We start from the raw sequence: 21951 nt of genomic DNA, 5'->3' as shown, positions 1-21951 counted from the left end.
AAACTTTTTATCCCCACCTCTGAAGGGATTCTAAGTACAATTCAATTCCTTTAATAGTTATAACATTATTCAGAGTATCTATTTTATCTCGGGTAAGTTTTGGTAGTTTGTATTTTTCAAGAAATTTGTCTATTTCATCTAAGCTGTCAAATTTATGCATGAAGTTATTTGTAGTATTCCTTTATTATCCTTTTAATTTTGATCGATCTCTCTATTGTGCGGTTTTCAGTTTCATTGATTTCTGCTCTTTTATCATTATTACTTGCTCCTTTCTGCTTGCTTTGGGCCTCTTTTTTTCTTATTTTTCTATTTTTAAAAATTTTATCTTATTGTTAAGAATACTTAACATGAGATCCACCCTCTTAACATAATTTTAAGTGTACAAGACTGTACTGTTAACTATAGTTAAACTGCACTACAGCAGAACTCTAGATGGTATTCATCTTAACTGAAACTTTATGCTAGTTAATTAGCAAATAATTTTCTATTTTCTTGAGATAGGAGCTTAGATAATATATTTGAGATCTTTCTCTTCTACCTAAGCATTTGGTGCTATACATCTCCTTTTCAGCACTGCTTTAAGCTATGTGCCACAAATGAATATGGTTTATTTTCATGCTGTTCAGTGCATTTCTTTTTATTTCAATTGAGACTTCCTCTTTTATCTATGGATTATTTAGAAATGTATTATTTGATTTCTAGTTTGATTCTACTCTGGTTAAAGAACACACTTTGATCTCAATTCTTTTAAATTTATTGAAGACTGTTAGAAGATGCAAGTCTATCTTGGTGAATATTCCATGGGCACTTGAAAAGAATTTGTACTCTGCTGTTGTTGGATAAAGTGCTCTAAAAATGTCAATTATATCTTGCTCAGTGGTGGTGTTTGGCTCTTCCACCAAATTACTGACTTTCAGTCTAGTAGTTTTATGATTTTTTGAGAAAGTGGAGATGAAGTATCCAACTATTATTATGGATTTGTCTATTCTTTTCTGCCAGTTTTTGTTTCATGTACTTGGAAGCTCTGTTGTTTGGTATATACATCTTATTAGCAATTCTTGTTCCATCTTTTTTGAATTGTTTATTTATATGCTCATCTATTGCATTTTGGCATTTTTTGTTTTAATTTGAATGTAATATTTACATAATACACATTAACCTTTCTGCTTCTCATATTTGTTTGTTGCAAGTATTTTTTTCCAGTTTGCCATCTCTTATACTGTTACATGTTTAATTTTATGTAATCAAATTCAAATAGTGTATTTCTTTATATGTTATTTCCTATTTTTAAATACTTAATAAGTCTAAATCTGGAAACCATTTTTTGTCTATATTTCTGTAGTTTCTTGTGGATTTATGTTTTCTATGTAAGTAAATGATATACCTGAAATAATTTTAGTGATCAGACAGTGTTCTATCATTTGTTTTCTAAAGGCTTAACCATGTCCCATAGTACCATTTATTAAATTACCCTTTCTTTTTCCAGAGGCTTTAACATACTGCTTTCTAAATGATTCTATACACCACGGTCTATATATTATAGGCTGTCTTTATACTAATCAGTTTATTTATATTCTAAAACTCAGTATGTTTATATATATTACTATTATTTATACATATGTATTACTAAAACAAAAGACATTAAGAATTCAAATAAAGTTAATTAGAAAAAATATGTAATCAATTAACCTATGTTCCCAGTTAAAAAAATTAACCTCTTTAATTGTAAATAGGACCAACTTTAAAAAAATCTATCTTGATGGAAGTTTTCTAACCTGGTTTGTAGAGATGGCTAAATAGCTATATCTAAATTTACTAAAACTCATTAAACTGTACACTTAAAATGAGTGAATTTTATAGAATGCAAATTAGGTCACAATAAAACTATTTTTTTAAAAAGATGTAAAATATAAGCACTTCTTGGGAAACAATCATTAATAAAAAATTACTACCTAAAGACTATTTTTGCTTCATTGAAGCATAAAAATTGGCATTTTAATTAAGAATTCAAAAATGCTTCTGGCATTATTAGAAAGAGTTTGGATTGATTGCTAGGTGTGGAAAGGTCAAAGACTGTTAATAAATTTCTATAAGTTTCATTCAAAAGTGGTAAGATGAAATACAGCATGATTTTCCCCATAAATACTTAAAAGACTCTCATTTGACCTTCAAAATATAGCAAAAGAAAAACCTTTTCATGACTGAATGCCTGTAGTAAACTGAATTCTAAGGCATGTCTTCCACTTTTCTGGACACTCATACTTCAAGTAGGACAAACTTCTTGCTGAAGACTAAATGTCGAGACAACCAGAAAAAAAATCTAAACATATACCAATGAAAACATTAATTTTTATCCTGCAGTGAGTTCTCCTAGAATTTTAGTTTTAAAGGCAAATCATATACAACCACACCAAGAACAATTCTTACCCAGCCAATGTTAATGTTTGGTATTGGTGAGTTTGGATATATTTGTACATTAATAAAAGAAAGCTGTTAGACAGGGTTCCAATCTCTGTGAGTTACCAAAAGTGATCACTCAATCATGACTTAATGATTATGAAATTAAAAAAAAATTAATCTCTATAGAGTAACTGAACATGATTGGCTCAAAGACAAAACAAAGAGAGGAATTCATTCTTAACTCTAAAAACAAAAAACAAAAAACAAAAAAAAAAACCCCAAGCTACTTAGAAAAAGAATATAGTGGCTTTAAAGGAAATAAAATTCATGGCAGAAAAGCTTTTTGATGCCAGAAAGTTTTTCTTTAAAAAAGGGTAAAATCCTTGGCTCATCAATAAATGCATGTTATAGGAACTGTCCTACCTAGTTCTTAAAAAGTACACAATTTTCTTAAATCACAGGGATAATTCAATTTTTATACTTCTTTCTAGCATAAAGGTTTTGACTCTATAAGAAATTGTTCTTTGTGTATTCTTTTCAAACAAAAGTATTACATTTATGAAAAGATTGCTACTGGTTAAGAAATCCTAATCAAATTAGAAGCTAATATGGAAAGCTAAAAAGTTAAGTTCATAGTGCAATCTGGAAAGCCTTACTATTTCCCAGCACTACCGAGGTTGCAGGGCAGTCCATGAACAGTGGCAATGCTACATCGCTGCTCATCTCTGGAAAAAGAGGTGCCCAGTAGGAGCAGTGAACATATGAGAGAAAATAAGACCAACCAACAAGCCACGGTATCTGGTAGTGTTTGAAGTAGTTTTCTCTGTCTCTAATTTTTTTCCTTTTATAGAATTAATTTTTGTCCTATAGGTTCCTATTGTAGAAGAAGAAATTAGTTTAACCATTTCCTTAGATAAGGCTAAAGATGTAAAAGAAATCTTACTTTTTCCTCAAAGAAATTTTTTTTTCTTCAGCACCTGTTAAAAAATTAAACAGGCCCCAAATGGAGTCACTTGTGCTAAGCCCCATGTTGACAAACCAACACAACTGCAGTTTCAGCCTCTCTCAGGAGTAGAATTTTAAATCAATCAGTCTAGAATTTTCTGATGAACACTAGTGAGGTAATTTGCCAGATAAGACTCTTAAAGTCCTGGCCCCTAAGGGAAGGTGATCTTGTTTGAAGTAATCCTTTTATTTGTAGCTTCCTTTTCCCCATCCCTTTTGCCTATAAAAGCCTTCCATTTTGTATAGCTTTTCTGGGCTCCTTTCTGCTTGCTAGATGGGATGCTACTCAATTCATTAATTGTTCATAAAGCCAATTAGATCTTAAAATTTAGCTAATGAAATTTTATTTTTAACATACCCCAACTCTTATGCCTTAAACACTTTGAAGGTTTTCAGTGATAGAAAAAGGTATCTCATTGATCTCTTCAAAATGGAATGATCTTGAAAGGTATTTCAGAAACAATCAAAATTAGGTATTTATGCTAAAAACGAGAGAAAAACTTTCACCATAAATAGGAAAATACACTTCTATAAATAACAATTTTGAACATTTTTAATGATGCTGCTGTACAACATGATATACACAGTGATCTGTAAAACTCCAAGTATAGATTGATTTGGCAATGCCATATAAAACTGCAAGAAAGAAGTGTGAAAAACAGCAGGATGTAGTTTAAAAATAGACAAGTAAACCATGCATTGAAAATAAACAGTAAAGCTACCAACTGTGATTCATCTCTGAGGCTTTTCCTTTGGGAAAGTCTGCTGTTTCATTCAAGTCAATATTTAAAATGGGAGGAAAAAAAGAATTTTGTTAGCCTTAGATTTTATTTTAGTCAAGAAATGTAAGAAGTTGGTTTTTGAAAATAAATAAACATTTTAATGGCAGCACCACTGATTTTGGAGTTTTAATGAATTGTAAATATTTTTCCCCTAGCACTTTAGCTCTTTTTTTAATTTATTTTTTTATTTATATGTTAAAAAAATTTTCAATTAGAGTTGGCATTCAATATAATTTTATATTAGTTTCAGGTATACAGATAATAATTAGACATTTATGTAATTTATGAAGTGATCTCCATATTATTCTAGTACCCATCTGGCACTATACATAGTTAGTTATTACAATATTAATGACTATATTCCTTATGCTGTACTTCACATCATCATGACTATTTTATAACTACCAACTTATACTTTTAGTCCTTTTACCTTTTTCATCCAGCTCCCCAGCCCCTCCCTCCTATCCGGCAATCATGAGTTGTTTTCTGTATCTATGAGCCTGTTTTCATTTTCTTTGTTCATTTATTTTGTTCCTTAGATTCCACACATAAGTGAAATTATATGGTACTTGTCCTTCTCTGTCTGACTTATTTCACTTAGCATAATACTGTCTAGGTCCATCCATGTCGTTGCAAATAGTAAGATTTCAGTTTTTCATGGCTGAGTAATATTCCATGTTATACATGTATCACAACTTCTTTATCCAGTCTTCTGTTGATGGACACTTAGGTTGCTTCCATATTTTGGCTATTATAAATATCACTGCAGTAAATATAGGGACGCATATATCTTTTTGAATTAGTATTTTGCATTTCTTTGGGTAAATACCCAGAAGTGGAATTGCTGTATCATAAGATAGTTCTATTTTTAATTTTTTGAAGACCCTCCAAATTATTTTCCATAGTGGCTGCACCAGTTTGCAATCCTACCAACAGGGCATGAATGCTTCCTTTTCTCCACATCCTTGCCAACACTTGTTTTCCTAGACTCTAACTCTTAAGCCTTAAACATGCAAAATTTTTCAATGACATTAAAAGATCAAAATAGAAAAAGAAATGAATTCTAAATAAATGAAATTCTACATAGTGATTTGAAGTATCAAGGACAACAATAGAAAAGTGGTACTCTTTAGCATTTGAAGAAAAATACCAAAGTACAAATAAAGGCTTAGATATGCTGCATTCCTAAGAATTACTTCCTCAAAATCCTTAAGAATTAGCATTAAGAAAGAGATGCAGCATAACAAAGGAACATGATAAAGGAGAAACAAGAAGGGCTTTGGTATCAGACAAAAATAGATTTAAATTATAATTTTCATACTAGATGAATGAATTCAGGAAATGTCTCATGTAAAATGGGAATAATGATATCTACGCTTTGTGAGAATCTAGTAAGTTGATATATGTAAAGTATCTAATTCAGTATCTATAGTTAAAGATTTTCACTTATTCTTTCTTTTTCCTTTCTCCTCCTTAAAGTGACATAAAATAAAAATTGCAATAAAACTCTATCATATTGCTGTGCGTGCAAGTTTTCCCCAAAATGCAATGAAAAAAAATTATCATTTTAAAAACTAAGCCAGGTGCTTTGCATTAAAATAAACATAGTTAACCAACAGAATTATACCATATTATATACCAAAGGAATAAACTAAGGTTAAAGCCCCAATGCTTAGCAATATCTGATTGCAGTGACCATTTTAAATAAACCCTCTAAATTAAAGCATATCTACACTGACAAATCAAAATATTAAAAATCTTGGTCAATATAATCTCTATGGAACTTTTATAATTAAGTACTTAAGTTATTCAAAAGCAAACAAAAATAAAGACAAGACACATTCTTAACCTTATATAAAGAAAACATAAAGACAGATTACAATGTAATATACATATGATATATTATTGCATTGTATGCTTGAAACCTATATAATTTTATTAACCAATGTCACCTCAACACATTTAATAAAAAAATGTTAGTTCTGTTCTGAACTTAAAATGTAACAAACAAAAATATTAAGTAAATTTATTTAGAGAAGGGTTAGGGACTTAAATCATGATTCTACAAATCACTAACAAATTTTGTTAATGTTTATCCTTTGATATTATTACATAAAGGGAAATAAATTGTACATATTTCTCATATGGCTTTGATGAACAAGGTCAATGAGTTAGAGAATATTAGTGCATAGAAGAGAACTTCAAATTCTGTAGGTCTTATATCCTTACTATAAAACAAACAAACCAACACAACAACAACAAAAATGAAACAGAGGTTACATTCAAGGTTACCCGGGGCTTGAGGGAGAGCTGAAACTCAACTCTTTATAGGTCCCCTGCTCTTTTATATTACTTCAGGGTGTATTCCAGCAGAGATTCACAATAATGGTCATGGAGAAAACTGCTCTTTTTACTTTTCTAGCATTGATTCATATGTCTTGATTCCTGTGTCGTTTGTAGGGTGCAATGCAACAACAGGGCGTGTGAGGTGTTGTCTTGCTTTTTTGCTCTTTTGATACTTAACATTTTTTTCTTTCAAAGAGATAAAAATGTAAGTTAAATACAAACCCATTAACAATCTCTAATAAAAGTCTGGACTACATGTGAGGAAAACAAACAGCCTTAACATTTCATCTGGCAGTTATAGATAAAATCCTATTACATTTAAATTGATTTTCAGACCTTCTGAGATGTATATTCACCAAGGAGAAGTTCAGATATTCATAGAACCCATGGCAAGAGGAAGAAGCAAAGTCGAATTCCCAAATATAGAAGTAGCACTCATCATTTGCCTTTCCTCTTTTCTATCACCACTAAAAGATTAAGAATCTATGAAAAGGGAAAGTTAATATGATAGAAAACTATCCTAAAGGACAAAACATTTCACAGAAAAATTTATTCAAAGAAGAGTTCTCACTTAACTTTAACCCACGACCAATCCATGCATTCCAGTTGTCATGAGTTCTAAGTAAAAACACTAAACTGTTGCTGGTGAGGTCACATATATTCTGATTCTCTAGTCCACTACATACTTTCAGTCCTTACCGTTCATAATCTCTCAGCAGCATCTAACACTACTGACCATTTCCTTTTTCCACTAAAACTCTTTATTTCCATCTTAAATGTTCTTACCACATACAAACAAAAGGTAATAATGTGAGGCAATAGATGTTTTAACTAACTTTATTGTGGTAATCATTTTATAATATATAGCAAACCATCATGTTGGAGTCCTTAAACTTACACAATGTTATATGTCAATTATATCTAAATAAAGTTAGAAAAAAATAAAACAACACTGAAATCTCAATAAGAAACCAAAAAACAAACAACAAAAACTTTTACCATCTTTGATTCCATGACACTACTCTCAACTAATTCTTTCCCACCTCTATGCTTATGCCTTCTTATTTTTTTTTTCCATAAGCTAAACTTCTAATCATACTTCAGTTGTTGGTAGTTCACAGAGCTCATTCCTCATCCCAGTTCTCTGCATTCACTCAGGAATATTTATTGATGATCCATTATAGGCCAAGAACTCTTCTAGATAATTGTGATATCGCTGAACAAAGCATAAGAAAATCCCTACTCTTTTCAAGTGTACATCCTATAAAGAGCAGTCAGACAAAAACAATAAGAATAATATATAAGTAAATTATGTAGTGTGTTAGAAGGGTGTAAATGTTACGGAAAACACATGCAACAGAATATGAAGAATATACTCTATAACTCTCCTTAGACTACATATTAATAAATATCTGTGACTTTAACAATCACCTATATTTTAACTATTCTCAAATCTCTGTCAACATATCTTTTCTGAGCAGCCATACTATAAAGACCTTTCAATTTTAGTATTCTCCAGCCATCACAATTTATCATGCCCGACACTCAACACTTGTCTTCCATCACAGCCCGTTTCTCCTATTTGGATAATAAATAGCACTACCATCCACTGTGTCAGCCAAATCAGATACCTTTTATTTACTACGAATGTTTCCTTTTTCCTTAGTCTCTAGATCGTACCTGTTACCAAGTCTTATTTATCGGCATAAATATCTCTAACATTCTTCCATCCTCACTGCTGTTTCTCTAATTAAAAATCTCTATAAATAGCATGGAGAGGACTGATTCTGTAGTTAGATGCCTGGTCTGAATACTGGCTCCTCCACTTACTTGCACTTGGTTTTGAACTTAACCTCTTTAAGTGCTAGTTTCCCTATCAGTAAAATGAAGACAATCCTACTAGGGTTACATTATTAAATGAGAATGCCTGGAGGTATTAGCATGAGAATCGCCAATAGTAGCGGCAGTAAGATTAGTTTTTAAAAAAACCTCTTAACTGGTTTCCCTTCTTCTAGCCTTTCTCTTCTCTAATCTTTCCCAACACTGTAGCCCAAGTAATCCTCAGAATTCACAGATCTGAACACAACAATGACCCTAAACAATGCCTTCAGCATTAAGTTCAAATTTCTTATTAGCATGGCAAATATTTTTTTCTCCTTCTTTTTCTTTCCCTTTTAAAAGTTAAACTGTTAAAGCATCATCATTATACACAAGTCAGCCTGGAGCTGAGCATTTTTGTAAAAGATCTTCAAAATATAAACTTCAGTTTCCTTTTTCAATTTACTAAAGTCTCAGTAGAAGATTTTAAAGTTATCACGAAGTTGTCTTTTTTTTTCCTTTCAAGTACATATTTCACCTTTATGGTCAAAATGTTAAATGGCCTTTGGTTTAATTGATCACTGTGGTATGATATAACATAAAATAAGCATTTTGAGAACCTTTGCAGCAATGAAAGCCAAACAGATGATTTAAATTATTTTCCTTTAGATTTTTGGTCACAGTTTCTCTTCCTATGAAATAAAACACCATGGACTGACTTTGTGAATTGCTATGTGTATATTTGCAGTATTTTTGTATGTGTGTATACTCATGTGTGTTTAATGTGAATTGGCATTTACTAAGAGCATCTTATTAGATAATAAAAATAATGCTATTATGAAACATTATGAAATACAATAAAATTTCAGAAACCATTATAGTGTTCTAGAAGTTATTGATGTGATTTTATAAACAGCCATATCTGCCATTAATAAGTAAAAACATTCCCTAATCATTCTATTTCATTAACTTATTTATTTAACAAGTACCAGTGTAAAAAGATAAATAATGAAATACACTAAATACAAATATTGAGGCTGAGAAAATTTACAATTATAAGGCAGGTAATAGTATAAGAAGATATAACTGAAATCAGTTGTGTTCTTTAAGCTTTCTGATTACTGAGAAGTCTCCCAAAACAAGTGTATTATGCTACTTAAGGACTAAGACATATTTTAAATATATTTTACTTATTGATCATTATATAACTTGTAGAATTATTTATTTGAAGTGTAATTACTTCAAACAATTGATAAATGTGATTTAGACAATTATGAGAATTAAATTTTAATGATGTCATAATGCAAAAGAAATATGTTGTCATCAATTAATTATCAAAAATATACATATAGCTTAGAGTTTAGATTTGATTTAGTACCATGTTATATTATTAATACATCTAAATTTTGATAATATAGAAATAAGTAAAATTACCTTAACTTTCACCTTAAAGTACAAATATTTTATTTTTAATATGACCTCATATTAAAAAACAAAGCCAATATAATTACATGTATATGTGTGTGTGTGTATCCTACTGACATTTATTCAAGAACAAATTCTGGTAAAATTATATATTATCAGAGCTTCTTGTGAAAGACAGATGTATTTTAAATTTTTATTATTTAACCATATAACATAGTATATACTCATAAAAATTTTTAAAAATGAGTTTATTTAGTTTTTTTAAAAACAGTTGTAATCTGTGTTACCATTAAATGTTTAACCATACACAATTTTAATCTAATTTTTTTCATTTCATATTATGAATTATAATGAGACATTTGTTACTTGACATTTCTCTACTTCTCTAATCCTTTCACGAGAAACCATGAAATAATGTTATATTCAAACCGGTGTCCAAAGGGGATTACTTATGAAACATTTGCAAGGTTTTACCTGTCCAGCCAGGCAAGCAGACTCTTGGCTGCTCCAATCAGATCCACAACCGAAGTCAAAAAGTCATTTGGCAATTTTCGGCTGGTTCTCCCATCATAATGGCCACTCCTTCTCCTCCCTGTTATAAAATTCTGTAGATTTTTGGCAGATGCATTCAACTTGTGAGAAAGAGTTTTTAGATTTTCTGTTTCCAAGCCATAATTCTGAATTATAAAGAGAGAGAAAACAAATATACTGAAAGTCAGTATTTCACCCATCCGTTAAACTACCTACTGAGCACTTTCTGCTTCCTTAAAGTGAGCAAAGCAAGCACAACTCAACAATAAAAAGGAATAAATCATAATATACCTTTTTTCTCTGTCTTCTCCATAATGAATCACATAAAAAGTTTCTTTGAGAATATGGTACCAGGAAAAACTCTGCTTCCTCAGGTGAATCAATACACTTTCTCCTTTTTATAATACAAATTATGAAACTACGCATATTTTTATTTTTGCATGGTTGCATAGCTCAAATGTGAAGCACATCTCAGGCAATCATAGTGACTTTCTGATAAGTATATTTCTTTTCATTAGTCTCATTTTAAAATTTCTATTAATGTTTATTACTTCACCCTGAACATTTTTTTTACAAATTATTGCAGAAAGGGGTTATATAAATAAATAAAAATAAGCTTTTTAAAAAAATTTCACTAAGAAAATATTATAGGATTACTTCAAATTAACTTTAAGGAAATATTTCATAAGTTATGATTAAGTTTTAAAATAGCTAATTGTGAAATGTAAAACATCTCTAAGAAAGGCTATTAACCTAATCAGAGGGTGATCTTGATCCAATGAGTTAGCATCATGCACATTACCGTCATGGGTAAAATTAAAAGTATTATCACCTTATAGAAAATCATAAAATCCAAAGAATGCTAAATAGCCTCTGAGGCCCAATCAATTCTAAGTTTGATTTGCCCTCCTTTTATAGTTGATTAAAGTTAGACACTGGGAGATATTTTGGTTTCCTTATAGGGCTTGGGCTCAGAGTTTAGAGTAGACAGAGTTCATAGGCCACCTATTAGGGGAATGCCTCTACTATAACTCCTTAGCACCAATAGTCTACTCCTGTTCAGAGCATGGTGTTTACAACAGATGAAGCAAAATAAAAGATAAAATAATGGGGGAATGAAAAATAGAAGCAAATGGTACAAGGATTTACCTGTATTATTAAGTCAAAAACCACTGGCTACCTAGTTTATATAAAATTTAGGTTTATTTTTTCTACAGTAATTTTAGAAGAGAGAATTTGGAGGAGAGAAAAGGAGAGACTAGAGAGAGTTTGCATACATAAACACTAAAAACCAAGTCATATTATGTATGTTACTACTAAAGATTTAATAGTGATAAAAGTCTGATTGTCCGTTGCTGAGAATTTACATTTTTATGAAAATAACACTTTTTTTGTAGCCATGGATTTGTTTTTTAAAGAATCATAGTGTATTAAATATTTGCTGCTTATTTTAAATTACAATATTATTCTCTCGGGTTAAAAGTTTTGGCTTGTACAAACAAAATAACATTCAATTCAAATTCTATTGCATCTGAGCATGGATTATCTGTGAAACACTTGAGAGATTTTATCAAGCTTGTCACTATATTAAGAAGAAAATCCCTTTATAAGTTTATAAAAGATACTCTCTAATGACTAGACAGAACAATTTGTAATTACGTTGACCACATGTAAATAATACTTCTGAAATCCCTAAAACTATTTTTGAAGCATTTTCCTTTAAGTACAATAGTGTTTGCGATTTTAATTTTTGTGTATTAATAATTTTAATGAAGAAAAATTTGTTTATAATATTCTTAGAGAATCTCAAATTATAATGGTTTACTAAAGAGGATCCTAATCAATCAACCTGGAAATAGTTTTGTTCTGTAACTTTTAGCTTCCATAAAAGATTAATTTAAATTATATCTATCCATATAATAGAAACATTAAACATTTTATTAGAAAGGTAAAAATAATTTTAAAATACAAATCTTATAAATCAAAATCTGAAGGCAAAGTAAAAATATCTTGAAGCCTTCTAAGTTTAAGATAATACTAAAATTATTATTTTTAATGCAACTCAAGAATTAGAGAATATATAAATCTTCTGTACAAAACCTCAAAGGATGGATACCCTGAGAAGGCCTCCTAACTTGGAAACCTATTAGAGAAATATCCTATGTGGAGTAGAGGTGAAAAATAAGGAGGACAAAGGAGTATAGAGGCAAGGAGAGATGAAAGATCAGTAGAAAATGGAGAGGAAAATTCTTACAACTGATCCTATTTAAATATAGTTAAACTGATAATTCAAAAGCATTTTTTTCAATACTAGAAGAGTTGTAAAAATAGGTTAGAAGCTCATCCATATATAAAGGTATTTATGTGGTAATATTTTAAGAAAAGGGATGGATTAATCGATCTCTCAAGTTAATTTTTATCATGATGATTCTCAGTAGCTCAAAATCAATTACTGCCAACATAGATATCTTCTTGGTATTTCTTTCATGAAAAGGAATGGTTTACTGTGACTCGCTAAGTCACCAGTAAATCATTTTCCCTCACCTACCATGTAAAGAAGGGATAAGTAAATGAAGCACCCATTTGCTTTTGGCCAGAGACAATGTACTACCTCAACTTTATAAAAATGCAGGTTTATTCGTTATGGACTTGCTTTACACTGGATATGTATGGGAAAACTAGGCATTACTATTAATATAGAAAGGACTACATCAAGAAAACAAAAGCTTGGACAGAAAATGTACTCAGTAATTTTCTTTGCTCTGTTATCTATTTGTTTAAATACTTGGTCAATAGCATGTCTGCCAAGAACCAGTCTGACTAGACTGATTCAACATAGCCAGTCTAGTTGTAAGGAATTGGTATTAAGTTCATATTGTTCTCTGTTAATTATATGCATGCAAAAGCACATCAAAGAAACGAAGGAACACACTTAACATTTTAGAAAATCGAGTTGGCTATATCTTCACTAGTGACAAATTCTCACTGAACAGTTAACTAAAAATATTCGATACTGGCACCATATTTTACAATGTCAATACTATTTTATTCAGAGCTCTTAACTTGAACGTAGCATGTAGCAGGTGTTTAAGTTTTCTAATACTTTGCTTATAAATGAGTGAGTCTTAAAAGGATTGCTTTAATTAATTTTTTAGAACTAAATTATTTTGCGATGAATGAACCAAGCAATTATGTTGCAAAGAAACACATTCTAGCAACTGCAGACGTCAAAATTTTCTGGCAAGGAGACTGAGCAAAATGGCATAGATGATAGAGGCTTTGTTCATCCCCTCTTTCCACTGCATCAAAGGTGTGATAGTAACATGGAGCAAACGGCAAGCAGAGTCACCTGGGGTCTAGAGGAACAGAAGTCTTACAACTAGGGAGAGAAATAAGAAATCACCCTGCAGTAGTAGGAGTTTGAGAGGATGAAGGATGTCAGGCTGCCAGTCCTGAGCGGTTGAGTGGGACAGAGGCTAGGCACCTGCAGATGTTCCTTTTAAAGGGGCCATGTCTGCAACAGGATTTTGTGGTGACGGACTTGCTTGCTTTGAGCAGCAGTGCTTCAGGGGGCACCAGAGAGATACAAGGGGCACAGGCTGAGGCTAAACTTGTCCTGCAGCTGAACTCCTCTCAGGACTGTGTCACTGGACACCTACTACACAGAGCCATGGTAATAAGACCAGGAGACTGAGGAGCTTTGCTTAGTACATAGAAACAGACACAGAAAGGCAGCCGAAATGAGAAGACAAAGAAACAGAAACCACATGAGAGAACAAAACAGAGATCCAGGAATAACGGAGTCAAGCAATCTAACAGGTAGACTTCAAAACACTGGTTATAAAGACACTCAATGAACTTAGGGGAAGTGTAGATGAACTCAGTGAGAACTTTAACAATAGGATAAAAAACATAAAAATGGAAATGGAAATTATAAAAGGGAATTGACCATTAGAAATGAAGAAGACATTATCTGAGATGCAGAATATATTAGATGGAATACACAGAGTAGATGAAGAAGAGGACTGAACCAGCAGTAGAGAAGATGGGGAAGCCAAGGACACCCAATGAGAACAACAAGAAAAAGAAGCCAAGAATATGATAATAATTTAAGGAGCCTATGAGACAAAATTAAATGTAAAAACATTCATGTCATAGGGGTACCTGAAGAAGAGGGAAAAAAAGAAGTTCAAAACCTATTTGAAGAAATAATGATGGAAAACTTCCCTAACTTGGTAAAGGAAATAGACACACAACCCCAGGAAGCACAGAAAGTTTCAAACAAAATGAACCCAAAGAGACCCACATCAAGACACATTAAAATTAAAATGTCAAAGATTAAATACAAAGAGAGAATCTTAAAAGTAGCAAGAGAAAAGCAGTTAGTTACCTCCAAAGGAGCACCCATAAGACTGGCAGCTGATTTCTCAAAAGAAACTTTGCAGGACAGAAGGACTTGGCACAAAATATTCAGCATGATGAAAACCCAAGATCTACGACCAAGAATACTTTATCCAGCATAGCTATCATTAAGAGTCAAAGGACAGATAAAGAACTGCCTAGATAAAAATAAGCTAAAGAAATTCATCACCTAGAGGGATTCTTTACAAGAAATGTTGGAGGTATTCTTTAAGAAGAAAAAACATGTATCAAAAGTGTGAATAAAGAATGATAGTAACTACATTCCTATCAACAAGTACCTCATGGAAAAGAATGCAGTGCTCCAACCAAAAGATAGAGTGGCTGAAAGGATAAGAAAACAAGACCCCTACGCATGCTGCCTACAAGAGACTCAGCTCAGATTAAAAGACACACACAGACTAAAAGAGGATGGAAAAATATATTGCCTTGATGAACCTAGAGGGTATTGCACTGAGTGAAATAATTCAGATAAAGACAAATACAACATGGTTTTACGTACATGTGGAATCTAAAGAACAAAAATAACAAAAATAGAAACAAATTCACAGATACAGAGATATTTTGAGGGCTACTAAAAGGGGAGTTGGGGGGATGGTGAAAAAGGGCAAGGAGATTAAGAAGTACAAATAGATAGTTACAAAATGGTCATGGAGATATAAAGTGTAGCATAAGGAAAACAGTCAACAGTGTTATAATAAATATGTAAGGGTGGAAGAGGGGCACTAGATTTAGTGGGGTGATCACTTTGTGAGCTATATAGATCTCTAATTGCTATGCTGTACAACTGAAATTAATATATCATATGCCAACTATACTTGAAAAAATTTATTAAATTGTACAATGAAAATATGAGCAACTAATTGTCTATTATATTTCAATAAAGCTGGAAAAAAAGGTAAACTACAACAAAATTTTTTTCTTGCAAAATGCCTATTATATGGAAAATACATGAAGAATGAAATGAAAACTGTTTTTATCCTGTCATAAATGATTCACTTATACTTCCCAATAAAAGGTGTATTATCAGAACATAAATTAAGGGCTATACATTAAATTATTTATATTTTAATTTATGCTTTATTATTTTAGTTACTATACTGTACTCTCTATTTAAGCATACTAAATGACAGCATAACAGCTCGAAAGAGTTAATACACATCCAAATCATGAACAGTTTACTTCTTTCTAGAATAACATGGTACAAATAATACAGTTGGTGTTTAATGAATAAGTGTTGCATGGATAAACAAGTTACTAAATAAACCTGATTTTCATCAGTTGCCATAGCATTTATTCCCCATGAGGACTAACTTTAAGACAAGGCAGATGAAAATATTGCATAGTTTAGAAGAAGCAAAGGAATTTGGTAATTGTTCTGTGTCTTATACTAGAATCAGAAACTTCAGAGTCAGAGGCCATGTAGGCAAGAGAAAAAATTACAGTTGGGAAGGAAGCACACTGGAGGACCGAAAAATCTAAGAAAAGAATTATAATGTGATACAAAGTGTTAAGTTGGCTTTCTTCCCATCACTTTCCACTCTGCACCAGTCAAATGAAAATTATCATTGCTCTCTGAACACTCCATACTCTTTCACAACTGTCTTTACACTTGATATTTCTTCAGCCTAGATAAATTTTCTCCAAACTTTCATCCAGCACACATCTACTCATCTGGCAAACAAGTCCCAATACAAAGCCCACCTATACTTCCTGGATCCCCCAGCAATGTTCACCATTTTCTTCTGCACTCCCTCAGTACTTTCTTTAAAAGACTGTTGTCTTCTTTAGCAGACTGTATGTGTCTTAAGAGCACAGACTATGCCTTTTTCACTTTTGTATTCCCCATGATAGCACTGTTTGAACATGAATATACAAATGTTGAAAGAAAAATAAATATAGTAGATGTAAGGAAAAAGTACAAAAGCCAGTAGAGACATTACAGTTTTAAAGAGACAGGACATAATACCCCATTCCCAACACCAGAACTATTGGCCTAGTCACCTCACTTACTGATAAGGGATCTCACGTCCTTATTTTATAATGACATGTAGAAGGAAATCGGAATTTACTGCTCAGAAATTTGCTTTATATTCACTGGAAAACATCTGTTGCAAAAACTGGAAGATACCTAGACTTCTAATGTGGTGATATATAGCCATTAGGAAGCAGTGAAAACGAAGTTTAAAATTTGACTTCTCTGGAGAATGTAAGCAATTTGTTGCTGAATAAAAATCAAGGAATGAATTTAGTGTTTTTTTTTGTTAACCTCCAGAACATAATAAATTTTTTGCAAGAAAATGATGTAATCCTATGGTGCTTAAACTCAGAACTATAGAGAGATTACAACTCAGCATATGAAGGAATTTACCATAGCTCCATGACTCAAACATCAAAATGGTCTAGTTATGTATCTCTGATGCCATCCTTTTAAGTAAGTTTAGGTCAGTAGAGCTTGTGCATGGGCCAAACTCAAAAGCTTACAGGTCTAAGCTATCTGTAGGTAACACTGTAACCAACAATCTTTCCTTTTTGAAACTGGCAGTGTGGGAGCCTAGCACATAATTGGTCCATCTATGAGGAGCTCTGCTTATGAAACATACACCCTGGACTTCGAGCTCTGACACACCCAACTATTACTGTTATTGGAGATTTGGCAAATAGGGGACTGTGAGATCAGCTGCTCATCTCCGAGCCACTTCTATTGCACCTTCATGACTATTCTGGCTTGGGTTTTGAGACCAGTATGCAAAAACACTATAGACCCTTGCCTTACCCCAGACAGTCTTTTGTTTCAGGCACAGTTTCTATGACCTGATTCGGATAAGGGATTAGTGTACGTGTGTGTTCCGGTCTGAACAGATTTATCTCATAAATAAAGAAATAAGAAGATCCTCAAACTATCATGTGAAAAATGTGTGAATTTTCTCTCACCGCCACTTTCAAAAAATATTTATTCAGCATACACTGTTGCCAGGCATATGTGCTAATTAGGTGTTCAATAAGCATAGTCACTTTTCCCACATAGTTAACAGTCTAGTTAAAGAAACAGACATTAAACTGATAAATACAAATATAAATACCTAATTACAAAATGACATAAGGCTTAAGAAAGATAATAACAGTGATGCTGGTTGGGGGTTAATTTTAGACCAAACGAGGGTGAGGAAGTGATCAGGGATTGTCTCTAAGGAAATGACAAATAAGGTAAGACTGAAATGTTTAAGTGGGAGATGCTATTCAGTGTGGTTTCAGATTCTATTCTTTAGAAACTGCTTTCGGTCAGATCTTTTTCCTTGTTTATCCTATTGGCTTTTTTTGTGAAATTTGGTGACATTATTGATGTTCTTTGGTGAAAATAACACTCCCCACTGCTTTCGTGACAACTATTTTGTAGTTGTCTTCATGTTTCTCTGACTGCTCATAAGCCTTCTCTGTAGCTTCCTCTTCTGCCTACTTAGCCCAAATATCGAGCTGCATCCTTTGTTTTTTATATTCTACAGGCTCTTCCTGGATGATCTATCATGGTCTCAGTCCCTATACCCTTGATACCCCAAAATCTATATCTTCAGCCACTTCTTAACTCCAAATTTATATGTTCAACAGATGCCTCGAATTCAACAAATTCAAAACTCAATTTATATTCCCACTTAAATCTATTCTTGCTGCTATTCTTGCTGATTTAGATAAGGAATAAGTGTACATGTAAGAGTATTGACTGATTCTTGAATTATGTTTAATTAACTACTCATTTCTTATTAAGCATCATCATCATTATTGCAAGATCATCTACTCTATCTCTGCGGCTAGAAAAGATGGAATCTTTCTCAACTCCTTCCTTTATCTCACCTCTCATATTCACCAGATCTCTCTTCATGTTGCATATCCTAGTTTAAGCCCTATTCATAACCTGAGATTATTTTCAATATTTCCTAATTATTCTCTCTGCCTTGTTTATGGTCACTCCATTCTATCCTTTTTACTACCATCAGTTATCTTTAAAAAATTATTTGATCATTCTTGCACCATTCTCCAATACCCAAACTAGGAAGTACAAATTTCTTATCATGATATTAAGGTATTTTACAGTCTGTTCCTATTATTCTATCTTTTAAAGCCTAATTTTCTGCCACTGTTTACCACCTATTTTTGTCATCCCAAATAGCTTACCATTTTTCAAATTCACCAGGCACGTGTGCCTATTTATGTGTTGTTTCATCTGTTCCTCTACCTACCAAACACATGCCCATTAATCCTCTATTAGGCCACTTAGCTATTACCTCTTTTATACTATAAACCCCTCTATCTTAGTCAAAGCTAGTTATTTTCTCTTCTCTGCCCCCATAATACGTAGCTCATACTTTCATTTTAACAATTATGCTATAGTACTGAGATTGATTATTTGTATATCACTCTCCCCTACTAGGCTTTTCAAGAGGGCAGGAACTAGATCTTATATCTGACATACACAGTGCTGAGTGTATTGATCGATTCTTGAATTATGTTTAATTATCTACTCATTTCTTATTAATCATCATCTTAATAATAGTAACTACTTACTAAATGCCTACTGTGTGTCAGGCACTGAATTAAACACTGTGTAAGCATTATCTCATTTGCTTTTCATACTACCACCAAAAGGTAGCTGCTGTTATCTCCATTTTAAATAAAAGAACTAAGTAAGGCTATGGTAAAACTGCTTGCCCACAAATGTCAGTAACTTCAAGTGTCAGTAATTTCAATCCCAGTAATTTCAATCTCATTGTAGTTCTAACCCCCTCACAAAGATTTGGAAGAATTTAAAAACGGTCAGGTTAGTGTTATCTTAGCTAACTAACATGGGCAAAAAGAAACAAAACAAAAAACAAAAACAAAAAAAACCCCTATGTTCCTCTCAGAATATCTAATGCACTAATATAGAATCTTGCAGGATTATTGACATTGATTTATCTTGTCTAATTGGGCATTGCTCTTTTTGTATACAAAAGTAACCATATAATGTACAATATTCCATTTTTATTGGATGTATACATAAAGAAGATAATTTGATTACTTTAAGGATGACTTTTCTAAAATAGGATAAATTAATATTTGTGATAATAAATCAAAACTTTTAGAAAGGAATGAACTTTATACCTGATTATATACAATTGGATATTTCAAATGCTCATATGAAAGCTCTCTCGGTGAGCTCTAATTTAAGTTTTTCAAGCAGCCACATGAAATGTCACCACCAGTTGAGTTACAAGCCTCTTTGATTTGTAATTTGGCACTGTATATATACCAAATTCAATGAAGTAGGAAAATACCACATCCGTTTGGTTGAGAATTAGGGAATTTTTTTTCTACTTGCATTTAAATTATTTTTTAAAAGAGAAGAAAAAGGAGAGAAACAAAACATAAAAGAGGAAAAAAATTTTAAAAGGAAAGAAAATAAGAGACAAAGTGAAGTCTCCCTCCTTGCCAGTTTTATGTCCTTACCAGTGCACACAGAAGGTCAACTGCTTCCAAGATCAGTTCCTGATGCCCAATACGGCTGACCCCCAGATCTTCTAGCTCCTGATGTGTAATGCGCAGTAGCTGGTCCCCACTGATCTTCTCCCTCTCAAAGTTCTTAATATACTGCTGCAGACAGTCATCAAGACCTGCAAAAGAAAAATATGGAAGACAAGAATAAACACTAGTTGAACCAAACAAGTAGGAAAAATAAAACGAGCATTAACTCCTACTGACCCACAAGTCCAGTCCATTTCAACTCTAGATTAATTCAATCACCCACCTTTTTCTAATCTATGTATAGGCTACTGTGGGGGAGTGGGTGCCGCGGAATACCTTCATCATATTCCTAGTCGTTAGATTCCTATTTGAATTTTCCTCAGCAATTACCGCAAATGCTTTACCTCTGGTCTCAGCAGTTCTCGTTGTTGACTGTTTCATAAAGTGTGCTAATGGGCAGGTTCTCCTACTTCCAAACTTATCTGCGTCCCACTCCTCTTTCCTTCTTTAACCCCATTGCAGCAGGAGAGGTACCCTTCTTCCTTTACAAGGCTAATCAAGCTTCCTGTGTTCTGGAATCCTATCTTTTGTCATCTTAACACTACTTCAACAATTAAAAAATGAAATGCTCTCTTTATTTCTTTACTTTGACCACTTCCTATTTATGGGCTTTTTCTATTTTTGAACCACTGGCATCTTAAAAAAATAAAACTTTTCCACTTTCCTTGATTTCCTTGATCCTGTGTTTCCCACTAATCTGTTATTCCCTTCAGAGCCAAGCCCCTTACCTTTATTTCCTCACCTGTAAGGTACTCCTTAATCTACTATCATTTGTGTTTTACTCAAATCCAAAAGTGAAAATCCAAAGTGAATATATTTCTCAAGAGTACTCTGGGCACTTTGTAAGTGATTGGCTAGACCATCGAATGGGTTAGAATCAATTACCTATGAAATGTCCTCATACAAATGATGAACTGGATGAACCCGATAATTTCTCTCCAGATTATTAAAATAAAATACCAAGAAAATAAGGCAATTTGGAAACACTAAAAGGTCTTGATTATATCAAGTAGGGAGATGAGAGGTCCTAATGGGCTGGCTACAACCCAGCTGAAATTATGACAAAGCAGAAATGATAAGCAAGTAGAAAAAGCAGAGATGAGGTTAGAATAAATGTGCAAAGGGAAGAAAAATCCCATAACAGAAAGATTATGTAGCCACTGAGAGAGGAAAAAGTCAGTCCTAGAAGCTGCTTGTTTCTGATAGGGTCTAGTACCAAGGTCACACATGGCTTTACTATATTCTCAAACTTTCTTAAAGTAGCTTGAGTTACCCTGTAGTCTGTCTATACGATCTTCTTTTTCTTTCATTCTCCATTAGTATGTGTACATTGTTCCCTTCTGTTTCTCTTGCTTCTTTGCCCATTCCTTCTCAGTCCCCTTTCAGGACACTTTCTCCAACTATCCTAAAATACTGTTGCTCTCCACTCCAAGGACCCCTTTTTCCTGGCACCCTTACCCTCACTCTTTATATTTTAAATTAACAATCTCATCCATGCCCATGTATTCAACCATCATCTAACACTTCAGACCTCCCATATAAATGCCAAACCTATATATCTACACATCTAAACATGTCCACAATTTTTCATTTTCTCATCCAGAGGAGTCTTCCTTGCTGTATTCACTGTCTCAATGAACAGCACCACCATCTTTCCCAATATAAAAAC

General features: G+C 32.6%; 1 protein-coding gene across 6 annotated transcripts in view; it reads right to left on the bottom strand.

Moving 5' to 3' along the window:
* CNKSR2 (connector enhancer of kinase suppressor of Ras 2) overlaps positions 1-21951 on the bottom strand; it is a 270600-nt gene that overhangs the window by 184599 nt on the left and 64050 nt on the right. For all 6 annotated transcript variants that reach the window (XM_036226440.1, XM_036226442.1, XM_036226444.1 and 3 more), the window contains exons 2-3: positions 20208-20371; positions 10251-10453 (exon numbers count right to left, since the gene is read on the bottom strand). In XM_036226440.1, the coding sequence (XP_036082333.1) occupies positions 10251-10453; positions 20208-20371 (367 nt within the window). The remainder of the gene's footprint in view (positions 1-10250; positions 10454-20207; positions 20372-21951) is intronic.

Source organism: Rousettus aegyptiacus, unplaced genomic scaffold, assembly GCF_014176215.1.
Source record: "Rousettus aegyptiacus isolate mRouAeg1 unplaced genomic scaffold, mRouAeg1.p scaffold_m13_p_9, whole genome shotgun sequence".
NCBI classification, from domain to species: Eukaryota; Metazoa; Chordata; class Mammalia; order Chiroptera; family Pteropodidae; genus Rousettus; species Rousettus aegyptiacus.
This window is presented reverse-complemented; position numbering and strand designations above follow the sequence as displayed.